The sequence below is a fragment of the Opisthocomus hoazin genome, chromosome 5, assembly GCF_030867145.1.
Source record: "Opisthocomus hoazin isolate bOpiHoa1 chromosome 5, bOpiHoa1.hap1, whole genome shotgun sequence".
NCBI lineage: Eukaryota > Metazoa > Chordata > Aves > Opisthocomiformes > Opisthocomidae > Opisthocomus > Opisthocomus hoazin.
Window position 1 is genome coordinate 67,542,138 of NC_134418.1, and position 13,185 is coordinate 67,555,322.

The window sequence follows — 13,185 nt, forward strand, 5'->3', positions numbered from 1 at the left end:
GCTCTTTAAGCTCGGGAAGAGGCAGAGTGCTAAAACACTGAGGGGAGGTGGAAAAAATGAAGACCAGGCAGTGGCAGCAAGAAGGCACAGCTTCACCACAGAGCCAAGGAGGAGGGAGAGAGCTTAGCAATGCGTGCCAAGAGGATGGCAGACAGGAGGGATGCTGACTTTGGATCAGATGGGAGAGGCAGCAGTGTGAAGGGGGATGTAAAGAGCAAAGGGATAAGGAGTTGAAATGCAGGTCTACAGCAAGCAATTGGGAAGGGAATGGGAGCAAGAAATTGGCAAGGAAGAAAATGAGCAAAAGCCAGAGGTGGGCAATAGAAGTAGTACTTGTGACTTTCGGAAAACTATTGCCCTCCATATCCTGTATGGTTGGAGAAACTCCCCATCCTTCTGCTGCCACCGAACATCTACCTCAAAATGCACGCCGTGCCTTCTTCCACCAGCAAGCCTACAGAGAGGATGAGACTTCCCGCACTTCCCACAGCAGGAATTCCTGTGGCGGAATTGCATTTTTCAATTCTTCTGCTGAATTATGGTGCCAGAGGCTGCAATTTCTTCTTTTATCTCAACTTGCTCTTCAAAAGCTCTTCAAATCGCAAAAAAAATGACAATATTAATGCAAAAAAATCCCCATCATGCCTGCAAAACACTCTTTATTCTGTCAAAGGCTCAAAATTCAAGTAAACCAGGTTTCTTGTGTGACCATTATTCTGCATTCTGATACAGGGTTAATATTTACACTAGATAATTATATGCCACATGTGGACCAGATATTTTTCTTATTCAGTAGGAGGTTGAGGCTGGGGCAAAACAGACCAGATAACACAGAATCAGAAGTCACCTGAGAATTTTCCAGAACTGATCTCAGAAAGTCACACCAAGTTGCAAAAACTTCCACATTTTCATCAGAACTCATTTTCATGACAGAAACAAACCCAGATGATGTTCTTTCAATTTGATGGCTTCACATCCATGCAATTTTGAACATTCAGAATGTTTACACAAATACCATCACATTCCTTCTTTCCCCTTTTTCTTCTTGTGGATTTACAGTTAAGCAGAATTAATAAAGCAAGTGGAAGTCTTGGTAATGGAAGATATTTGTTTTCACAACTGACTTTCAAAATGGTAAGTAGAAAATCACCCTCTTTAACTTTTCCTGTTATTGTATATTGAACAGACACAAATATGAAACCACACAGAAACATTTATTCTCCCAAAATTAGCATTATTACTTTATTTGGTGATTCATTACAATCTGCAAATCCAATAGTCAAAAAAATAAACTAGGCATAATGTTAAAGCATTTTACAAGCAAAATACTTTACTGTTTCCTTTTCAATTTGCATAGGGTGGGATAAGTGTATTGGTTAAAGAATATAATGTACAGAAGAACAAAACCATAGTTCATCAAACTGTACTGCGGAGTGTTATGATCCTGTGAGTGAACAGTACTTAAACAGCTATAACTGTCAATGGAAAACCATACACTTCAATATTAACAAGGCTGCCTTCCCACGGCCATGATGCGGCACCAAGGCTGCAAGCCACTGGGCTTCTTTTCTTACATTGTAGATCATCCTACTTTAAAGAAATTAAAGAGTTAAACAAGCCAGAATGCATCTATCTATGCTCATTTCTTTTCTACCAGAAGAAAGTCCAGAATGGAGAGAGGGAATTTTTAAAGTCAGCTTCTGAAATCACTTATAGTGACGCTTGTCTCTCCCATTTTCAGTGTCATGGAGCTAGTAAGCTTAGAGCTTCATTCACACATCTCTATTATTACTGTGCATCCAGGTAAAACACTATTTTTTCACTGTGTATCAACAAACTGCAAAGAGATCGTGTTCATTGCCCATTGTAACCATATCTCTGTTCCTCCAATTGTATAAATCTGGCTTTAACATCTCACAAAACTAAAAAATAGTTGATCTAGGTTGTAATAAAAAAAGAATATTAAATACCTTTGGTAAAAATAGATATATTTAACAAGTTTAGAAAAGCAAATAGTTATATTGTCAAAAGGAGAGTATAAAAATGTACACAATAAAAAATAACAAACAAACAAAAAATCATCAGCCATTGTAGTAAGAATAAAGGCGCTGTTCTTTTCAATGTTTGCTTCCTTTGCTCACGTTATTGTCCAGTCTTCTTTCTAAACGGCAGGAGCTTTACTAGAGCATATGGAAAAATTCAGTCCTTCCTACTAGCATATAGACAAAATAAGTTTAATTCAGATCAAGACAGTCTGTTTTAACCCAAGTTTATACAACAGAGAACGCTTCAATTTAGAGTACATAGGAGTAGCTGAACACAGAAGGAAAGATTTCAGGTGTTTTCAACCAGAGGCCAGATGTACTGGAGTTGTAGAAATGAGACAGCCAGCAGGATCAAGTCTCCATGATGTGAGCCTTCTAACTTTACTTTTACTCCTAAATTATAAATCCATGTTGTCAAGAAAATTGTGGGGGACAAAAACAATACATATATTTTAAATCCCTCATTGATGCCTCTCTCCCATCCTTTCACTGGGCCTCCAGACAGAGCTGTGACACAACATATAATCCCAGTTTGGCTTCTCCTCTTTTTAGAGCTCACTGTAAATCTTGAAGATGGAAGTTCCCCAAAGCAAACAACTGAGATTACAGAAGGAGATAATGCACAAGCCCCATAATAGAATCAGCCATTGATTGAATGTGCTTTGAAAGAAAACAGCACAACTAAATCATGTTTATCCTTCAGTATTGCCTTTGCACACACAGTCACACTCTTCATGGTGTTCCAAGGGTATATCTGTCAATGATTTATGCAATCCCCGGACGCCAATCCTTGGCTTCAACTGAAGAACCTGAAGAAGAAGAAGCCAAGCATCAAGAAAATAGCAAATGCTTCTTCACTGACCTAGACTATGAGCTAGACTGCACTGGAAACACATTGGATGACAGGAAACCTATTAAAAGAAATAGGCTTTCCTCAGCTGAGTTTCTTCATTTATTCCACCCTCTAATAATTATCTTTGCTTTTACCTCAAGCCCTTTACAAAATTGATTAAAACATGAACAGATACTTGCTTTTATCTTGTAGTTTCATGTGTCTACTTAATTTTATTTAGGGGCTAATAGTATACTTAACCAAATAGAATTATTAGATAATCCTATAATAAATAATCTTAGCTGTAGATTTGTAACAATGGAAAGAGACAGATATCTGCTCCTTCATAAAGTTCACATCTACCACCAGAGAAAGCTGAACAAGAAGGTGTGGTTGTGATGTGTCTGAACTGCCCCAGTAAACAAATACCTCAGGAATGACTTAATAGTTCCACAGAAAAATATTTTAACAAGAAAGACATTACTTTTTTATGTAACACCTCATTAAAATGGTAAAAAAATATTTACTATAACTGCAATACATCAAATTTTACAATATTTGTATTAGCAAATTCCTATAGTAAAAATAAAATCCTTAACTGGCTTTCAGTATTTCCAAACATGCAAATCTAAAAAAAGCACGTACCTCATGGTATTTTTTGGTGACTTTTGTTGGTACACATTGGCACTCATTGCAACTCTGATGACAACAGGCACAGTTTCCACCACAACGTTTAACCAGAAGACACAATGGCCAGAAGATGGTGTCAGTTCGCTTCAGCTCCTCCCTCAGTGACACTGAGAAGTTGCGAGGAGTGCAACTGTACAACCGCACCTCCTCCTTTAGGAGGTTGAGATCGACCACTGCACAAAGAGAAACAAACTGGTGGTTTTCTGATTCATAATCCAACTTCATTGGCGGTAAAGCAACTTCAGCAGTGTAGAACCCTTGAGGAAAGTCCATTTTTGTGCAGGTGGCACAGTTTCAGCACACAAGTATAATACTGCCATTATATGACTACCATGACACCTAAATGGAATTATCGTTGTATAGGAGTATTCACCAATTATTTTATAACTCTAGCAGAGTTGGTTAAAATTAAACAAAGCAAGGTTCAGCTACTATGTTCCAATAAATGTTTTATCAAATTCAATCCTAATGGAGTTCCCTTTGTTCACTCTCCTACTCTCAGCTCTAGTGTTGCTATTCTATATTAATTTTGTATTGGTGAAACACACATGGCAATCAAGCATCCTACAAACCTCCAAACACATTTTTAATTCATTTGAACAACTACTAGTGTGTGTATCTATATAACTATTTGTAGTTTTTCCCCCTCCTCTGTCACAGCAGCATATATATAAATTTCTGTTGCTTCTCTAGGTCTCTTTTTCACTTGATGTGTCTTAAAGAAAACACAGCTCCTCCTTGTAAGTACCTAACTTGAAGTGCAAGTTAAAGATATTAATATTTGGCATTAGTTTCCCTATAAACTGGTTCCATTGTATCACACTAAAGTTTCACTATTCCAAGGGTTGAACAGCAAGCTCATTAAAAGATCTGAAACAGGGCAAGCTCCTTTAGGTTCACCTTATCTGCATAGCCAAAGAAATAACAGGCCTTACAAGAGGCAGTTAAGACTGAAAAAAATGGGATTGGTTTAGTTAAAAAAATAATAAATTTTTTACTTTGGTGGAAAGCAATGTAATTTCATTTATTTCAGAAAAGCCGGACTAGAACAATAACATCTGGGATCTTTTGTCTGCACTGTTTCTCTCCAAACCTACCACCACTAAGGAACAGAATTAATATCTAATTCACAGGGGTGCTCTACCTGGGAAAAAAAGAAAAAGAAAACTCTATGATAATATGGCTACTGAGATGACTGAGACAGAGGTCTTGAACAAAGCAGCAAAGAGCTTTAAACCAACCGTTTTTTACCTAAATCAAGAAGAAACTAGTGGAAAAAAAAATCCCAGGGCATTGATATCACTTGACAAATACTTTGCACATATTGCTAGCAGTTTGTAAATAAACAGATATAAAGTTAAGCTAAAATATGTTCCTCATCTGAATTGCCATCTAGAGAAACACTGTTTTTTCCCTCTACTGACTATATGAAGAGCCTCTAGAGGTCACCAAGGAGAACTTCAGCCTATCAAGGCAAGATAATACCTCTCAATTCTACTTAAACGTGTAAGAAATCAAGAGAATTCAGAACTGCATTTCTCTAGTAGAAACGGTCACTAGTACTGTCCCGGGAGCAGATCTCTGTGCAGCAATTTCATTCCCTGTTTCTTCAAACATTTCTTTTGCATACCACATCCATATACTGGTATCCACGAGTAAGGGTTTATCGTTGTGAAAGGTCAGTTAAACACACTGAAGCCTTTTCTCTGCTTGCACTTACAGTGAATGCCAACCTGGGGCACTTCATTCCAACACTATCAGGTTAACATAGGCTCCTAAATAAATAATCTGATTTTTAAAAGCAAGGAGTGTGTAACAACTCCAATAAAGTTACTGATAGGACACCAGCCTGCCTCCCACACTGTAAGAGCATTCCTTGGAGAAAGCTGAGAAGGGAGCAGATGAAAAGAGAGACAAAACTTCCGAGGGAGAGACTCACTGTGAGAAATTAGAAATGATTTAAGCTCCTCTGATCAGCTATTAGCTCTAGGCTGAGTCATTTAGAGGGTGGACATGTCTACCTCCATTAATCAAGGACTGTGGATAGGAATGGCGTACTTCTTTCTCCCGTTATGTTTTCAAACATATAAGTGAACTGTCTGAATGAGGATAAAATGCCTAAAATACAATGAGAGGAATGCTAGTTCTGCTGATACTTTTTATCGGTAGATTTCTACGGAGACTGACATTCTTGGCACAATCAATTTCAAGAAGCTGAACTTATGCCTCCTAACACAATTGCTGCTCAGCCCTTCATCATGAGAAACTGAAAACGGAAGCTGGGCCCTGATGCCTCTTCCAGCAGGCCCACCAACAGGCGGGAGATGCCTGTACAGTGTTGTGCTTCTCCATTACCTCTTGCCTACTGGCAGCAGCTGAGGAATGCATCTGTTTCCTGGTACTAGCTGTAGTTACAACATAGAGGAAAGGGCGATGCACTAAAATGAGCAGCAAGTGTATTGTACATTTCATCACAAAATTGGAATGAATTTGAACTGAACCCCTCAGACCTGCAGACCCCAATTTTAAAAAGGTTCTTTGGAAGAACATGCAATCAGCTCTCGGCAGATAGATCTCAGTGTACCTCACTGTCACAACAAGCTTCAGGAGAGATGAAAAATGTCATGTTTGGTTTTCATGCTTTACAATGTACTAAGGTATATTGCCATTATACCTCACAATGAACCCTTGCCCTACCTTATGTAATCCAATTTCATTAAAAGGTCTGTGGCAAATTTATCTAGTGCTTATATAATCACTTCTTTGAAGTGTGTGAATGAAGCTGTTATTTTTTCAAAGAGTATCTGTCTGTCCAGAATTTATTTTAACACACTGTGGGCACAAAGCTAGATGAGAGAATGTATATATTCCTTTAAAAGTGTTTACTTTACCACAATAAAAGGTTATGTGGATTTCCCAAGTGCACTGAGTTACAGTACCTGTTATAATGTGAACATTTAAACACTCCTTCAACTTGGCTTCCACCCATGGATCATGTTTGACACAACAAAGTTCTTTTGTCTAGCACTAGCTCAGGAGGAATGGAAGGCTCTGCAGTAGCACATGAATAGCAAACACTAAAATAAAAATAAGGGGAGAAGGAAAAAAAAAAAGGGGAAGAAAAAAATGTAGATGCAGGTAGGTCTACAGTAAAGTCTGTTTCAAAAGTGTGCCTTCACTGGCACGTACAAGTGAAGTAATCCATGCCCACACCAGCCTGAAAGTAACTGTGCTCTGCAACTGGCAATGCAACTGTCTGGCATCTTCTGGGATGCATATCCAGTACCACGGGGAACCCTCTTTCCCAAAATATTTTTCCAGCTGGATGTTGCTCTCATAGTCAACAAAATAAATTAAATTCTGGTTGAGGCACTTGTGTGTGGGCACAGATAGCAGCAGAATGGTTTTCATTCCTAAGCACTTGGAGATGTTCCTGGGAATGTAAGTTTCACAATGGCTCCTACAATAGGATAGGGCTGTTACAAAACTCCAAATGAGAAGTTAAAAAAAAATCCCTCACATAACTGTACAAGAAAAATATCTGCTAAGGACTATAGTTGGATTGTGACTCTCTTCTTAAGCAGATTTCAGAATATGGTTTAATGATTATGCATAGATTTCTGTGGGAAGCGATGGGATAATTTTTTTGCACAGCAATATGTATTTTATTTTTAAGTATGTTTAATATTATAAAAGAATTTAGGACTATATTTAGACATCAAAGCCTCTGAACTTTGTGTTTCTTCTTTCCTGGCTAGAAGTTTTTGGAAGCATTTTATCCAGAGAAAACATCAGACACACAAGTTCTGTGGAATTTAGGTTGTCTAAATATAGTCTTTTTCACATGAATTATACAGTAGGAGTAGAGGACAATACTCCTCTCTACATAAAGTAACATACACTTTTAACTACATTTTCATTTAATCTAGATGTAAATTGATGTTTGTCTATGAAAGTAGGACAGTAATTTAACTTTTACACTGAAATATTGCGAAAATAAAACTGAATAATTAGAGAATCAAAGAGTTTGCAACAACCAAAGACTTCAGGGCATGCACTTCTCCCAAACATTTCTTAAAAGGGTTTTTAAATACAGCAAACGTGCTACTAGAGGGAATAACATTAAAAAATCAAGGTTAAAAAAAAAAAAAAAAGGGAAAAAGAAACGTTTTGCTTTCCCTATCTACCGAATAGACCTAACAGTTAATACTATGTCATCTCAACTGGACATATTTTCCGCCTCAGGCTATTACATTACACAGTTGGTAATGCAGCCTGAGGGTGGTCTCTTAAAGATATATGTAGCAATGCCATGATATGTTTATTCAGTGGAAAAATCTATTTCAGCATCTAATTAGAAGGCTTTAAAAGATTTACTCTGATAGTTTCTTTCTAAGATATGTCTTGCAGGGAGTTGCTTTTGTCTATAGAGATGTTATCCAACACTTGCATTTTAGCTTATGTAAGGTTTCACAAATTACATTTTGTTTTCTCCCACTTAATGTATGCTTATGGCATAAATTTGGCAAATACTGAATCTCTTTAATTAGGAAAGTGTTAAATGACTATCTGAAATGCATGGTCCATTGTTGAAAGCAGTTAAAGAGATTTCCTCCTCTTTGATTTTTGATTTAGTTGATGTGTGTGTAGCTGTAGCAAAACAGGTAGGGTAGAAGGGTTGATTTTTAGGCTCTGATCCAAGAATTAGCTGTCAAAAACTTAAATTTGAGTTATGAAATGTTTTACTTCCTCCCTTTACTTTCTGATCAGATGACAATCTAGTTTACGTTTGTCTACTGAGGAGTCTATTCACTTATGCTCATATGTTTTCATTTTCATGCTGTATGGTGGGCAAGAAAGGAGGTGTTGCCTGCATGCTATCCATCCACATGGAATCCATAAACATGAAATAGTGGGCAGCATCTGGATGATATGTAGTAGAAAATTCCTAAATGTTAAATGTAGATGGAAGAAAACAATTTGCTGAACAAGAAATCGTTCCACCAGTCTTGAAATACGTAATCTGCTTTACATCTGATAAAGCTGAAAACCGCGTGATCAAACTGGACATGGACACAGGGATTTCATAAGGCATCAGGGAAGAGAAACATTTAGATAATTATTCTCAATTCATATGGTGTAGAGACTGGAACAATTCTAAGCAAATAATCCAATTGTTCACGTGATAAAGTAAGTGTAAGAAATTACCTACCCCAAACAAAAATTAAGGGTTTTGCCCTCCATAAAAAAAAGAAACCCACAAAGTTCGATTATGTCACCCAACCAGATGCCCTGCTACTTTATGGAAATAAAGATTTCCCAGGCTCCTTATAGGAAATTACCCTGTTTGTTTCTTTTTTTTTCTCCCTCTTTGTTACTTTTTCCTGCTAAATTCCTTTAAGTTTTGACTTTAGTTGTAGTCCTTTTTCAGATAATATAATGGTGAGAATAACTAACAATGACGATCTCGGCTATATTTCTAACAAATTCCTTTCTTGGAACCAAAACTGAAGGCAAAGAATGGTCTTAATCACTGCTCCTTTGTTAAGAAAACACACCCATAGGAAGCTGCAAGGCCTGACAGAAGAGTAATTTACCTCTTGACTTCCTCCCATGAATATATGCCTTTCCAAGAAGTTGCCACGTTGGCCTGTACAGATCTTCCAAATCCAGTTGCCACCGATCTGGTTCAAGGTACCGGATAAGTTCTTCCACAGTACTAAATCCAGCAACGGCATTATTTAATACTTCTAACGGTAAAGCTGACGGGGGTAGCAATGATGGGCTAGGTGCTTCTGTGTGGTGCTGCAATCAAAGCCAAGAGAAGAGTACCAGTCAGAGGGTTAATGGACCTGCTTTGATGAAGTTACACAGCTGGGAAAGTTTACAAGTGGCTAGCTTGTTTCCAATGTGCAGTTTACCTAAAAAGACAAATGACAAGAGTCAAAAAGTACCTAATTATTCTTCAGTGATAAGTGTAAACAAACTTTCAATACATAGTTTTGCCACTTCTTACATTTTTAGCCTTGAAGATGGCATGCCACTATACCTGTTCTTTGAAGAAGTTCACCAAGGGAAGGACAAGATTTTAGAAACAGAACAGAGAGTGATTTGAAAATATGATCCCATTACAGGCAGTTACAGTAACCCTCTAGAAATCTGAGGAAATACGCATTTCACATGCTGCCTCCCCGATGAAACTTACCCACCATCTTTGTCTTCTTGTCTTTCAATATAAAATATGAACATACTGTAATACAAAGATACCAAATATTCCCACTCCCATCTATAGATGAAAAAAAGCACCAGTTGTTTCATACAGTACTAAGAATTATGTTTCTGGTTAAACAATAATTAAGAGAGTAATAACAACATCTAGCATTACCATAGTTATTTCTCCCTTAATGAAAAAAAATGTTCCCAAGGATACCAAAAGTACTTCAGTGCTGAAACTGAGTACTGAAAAATCTAAGTACTTTCCCGCAGCACAAATCTCACTGACAGACTCACTGGATCAGGGATACTCAGTGACAGACAATTCAAGCGAAGTGAGACTTCTAATTTTGCTCACTCTACAATCTGTTTAAAGATCGTGCACTGATCCGTATTTTGAAAAGAATAAAAGAAGGCGGGAAGAGAAGGCTAAGCAGGAAGCTGCTACTGTACCACCACAAGCTTCTTCAGACTGTTATACAGGCAGACATCACTACAGATATCATGTCCACAGTACTACGCGAGAGCATTTTATCTGGACCATGTACGAAGGATGAAGAAAGATTTGAACGTACTGCTGATTTAGGGGATGGGAAGGACGAGAAATCTTGAACTTACATGCGCAGTGCTACATGTGCCTCTGCTTTCAAATGTAGTCCATATAAGATTTAGGGAAAATTTATTCACTGTCAGTACTGTCAGGTTATGTAAAAGGTTGCCCAGGGAGGTGGCACAGTATCCATTACTGAAGGCTTTCAATACCTGACTGGACAAAGCCCTGAGCAATGATCTGACCTCAGAACTGACCCTACCCTGAGCAGTGGGTTACAGTACAGACCTCCTGAGGTCCCTTGCTGAATTTTCCTACAACAATCCTACACCGTAATATTAAGAAAGAAGGACTGAATGTCCCTCCATTAAGTGAACTAACATGCTTCTTGTCCCTTCCCTGTGCAGTGCCTGTCAGTACTGCAGAACATATACATATATATATTTATTAATGTGCATTTATATATTTCAAAATCCTCACACCACTTAGTTTCAACATGGCACTCTCAGTACTCTAATGTGATGTGTACACATACAATGTAATGTGTATGCATACAATTTTTTCCATCTATAATGTCAATTGATTAGAGTACATGTTGAAACTAGAGTGATGTGAGGATTTTTAAATATATAAATAATCCTTGCAACACTACGTACTAAACAGCAGTTTTCTAAAATACATATGCCTGTGATAGCTGTATTTCATAACAATAATTATGTTTTCCTTTCTGTGCTCTCAGTTCTATTAAATATGCATTTTTGGTTTCAGCTAAATGTGTGGTTGAAAGGGCCACAAATGGCAGTAACCATCATGCCCTTTTGGGTTTTTCTCTCTGCATCTTCAATAAATGCAGTCACTAGAGTGATTTGTGCTGCTTTTTAACTGGGAGTCTTGCAAAGATAATACAAAAAATAGATCTAGTGTGCTGCTACTATTAACTTTACCATATTTTCATCTTGCTATTCTAGCACCATTTCCAATAGGGTGAGTGAAGTAGTTGCTTCCCATTCTGGATGAATGTGCATTTCAAAAAGTTAAACTATTCCTTTTCCTCTTCTCTCCACTGCCCACATTAAAAAAAATAACATGTTGATCCATGTATTAGGTTATGATAATAAAGCAACAGATTCTGGCCTATAATTTAAATATTTGCTCTCAGCAAAACATGCTACTCAGCAAGTTTCAAAATAGTGCTGTGACATTATAATTCAGAAGGTCAAAAAAATAAATATTCCAAAACTTTTCTTCCTGTTTTTCTCCACGATGATCTATTTGTAACAGTCACATTTCCTGGTTCCAACATGTAGGGTTTTGCTAAGGCAAAAAACAAAATAAGGATCAAATGGAGAAGAAGAAGAAAAAAAAAAACCCTGTTTCCAGCTGAAGAGTTTACTTCAGTGTCTCATTCCTACTGGGATTTTTTTTTTGCCAATGAAATAGATGGATTCCAGATGAAAATTCATTGGCGATGAATCTATTTCCACATTTACATCTTATAACACACACACTTAGCAATACATGTACAGGAACTAACCCATCGATTTATCTTATTCTGGATTCAGCAGGCATTTGCCCCAGTTAAAATGTTATGGGGGTATGGTGAGTCATTGCGCTAAACAGTTACAAAATTAAAGTTGTCATCACTTTCTAATCATTCTCACAGCAAATCAAAACATAAAGAAAAAGTAATTAAATCAGCAAAATTGCACACTTTTGAAGATGAACATTTTAGAATAAAGTATTTAAAATTCCCAATAATCTCTTAATTTAGTCAATTTAAATGACAGTTAAAATGTACCAAAGATTAAAGATAATTGATATCATAAAGCTATAAATGCTGTAATTTATATTTATAACATAATAACATTTATTAAATCTCAATTCAGTAAATTCTTCTATATAAATGTTAATTCAAATTATACTCTGCATTGCTTTTACTTGTTAATAGGTACTACTTATTATAATTTAAGCCTTTTGGACAGAATGTCCAGGGCAGCATAAATGGTACTCCTTCCTTTGACCTAAATGACATCTTGGAATTTTATACAATTTATAATTTCACTTGGCTTTCTCAAAGGTATTTTTGTGTTCTATAGGCAATGTTTACACCTGCAGTAAGGTTTTACTCTCAGAGAAGACAACAAGAGAAATAACTTAATGCAAGAAATCAAAACTCAACTTCATTGATGGGACACAGCTTTTAGAACAAGCAAACACAAAACTTCAGCATAACTCCGAAATGTAGCAACTTCAAAATGCCGAAATGCTCCTTAAATGGAGCTTTCCCTCACTTTATAGCAAGTCCATCACTTCTGTTTTAGTTCTTTGGAACTATAATACTATACTATAAAATTATAGTTCTTTGGATGGAGACCGCCTACTGGGAAGTGATGTTCTCCAAGCTTTCCTACAATATATACTAATCGACAGTAAAGACTTTTTCTGCCCTAGCAGCACATCCTTCATTAATACAATGTTTCAGGCTTGAGACCACCTTTTTTATTTTTTTTGCCTGAGCACAAATAATTTCTGTCAAGACAGATTTGAAAAATACGTCAACAAGTTCTGTATTTTAATGTGATTCCTCTAGTAAACAAAATACTTTATGGTTTTTGCTTTGGCACCCAAGAAATAATTTCCATTTACTTTAATAAGAATAAACATATTTAAAACCAAGATAGAGCCAAACAGTTGAACCTTTACGGTTAGTTATTATGATGCAGGATGAAAACCAGAGCAGAAAACATTGGTCTTCTGCTGTTCTGCAGAACAGCCAAGAATGACAATTAGTGTTGGAAAAAACACAATTCTCATTAGGTCTGTTTATATTGTATTTCTGTATGTGTACTTCACTC

General features: G+C 36.8%; 1 protein-coding gene across 2 annotated transcripts in view; it reads right to left on the bottom strand.

Moving 5' to 3' along the window:
* Positions 1-1,187: 1,187 nt before the first annotated feature.
* The window catches only part of PDGFC (platelet derived growth factor C), a 134,408-nt gene continuing 122,410 nt past the window's right edge, over positions 1,188-13,185 (bottom strand). Inside the window, exons 5-7 of one of the 2 annotated variants that reach the window (XM_075421616.1) lie at positions 9,165-9,372; positions 3,523-3,740; positions 1,188-2,854 (exon numbers count right to left, since the gene is read on the bottom strand). In XM_075421616.1, coding sequence (XP_075277731.1) covers positions 2,738-2,854; positions 3,523-3,740; positions 9,165-9,372 — 543 coding nt within the window. In that variant the 3' untranslated portion in view covers positions 1,188-2,737. The remainder of the gene's footprint in view (positions 2,855-3,522; positions 3,741-9,164; positions 9,373-13,185) is intronic. The other variant, XM_075421617.1, reaches the window with a different exon arrangement.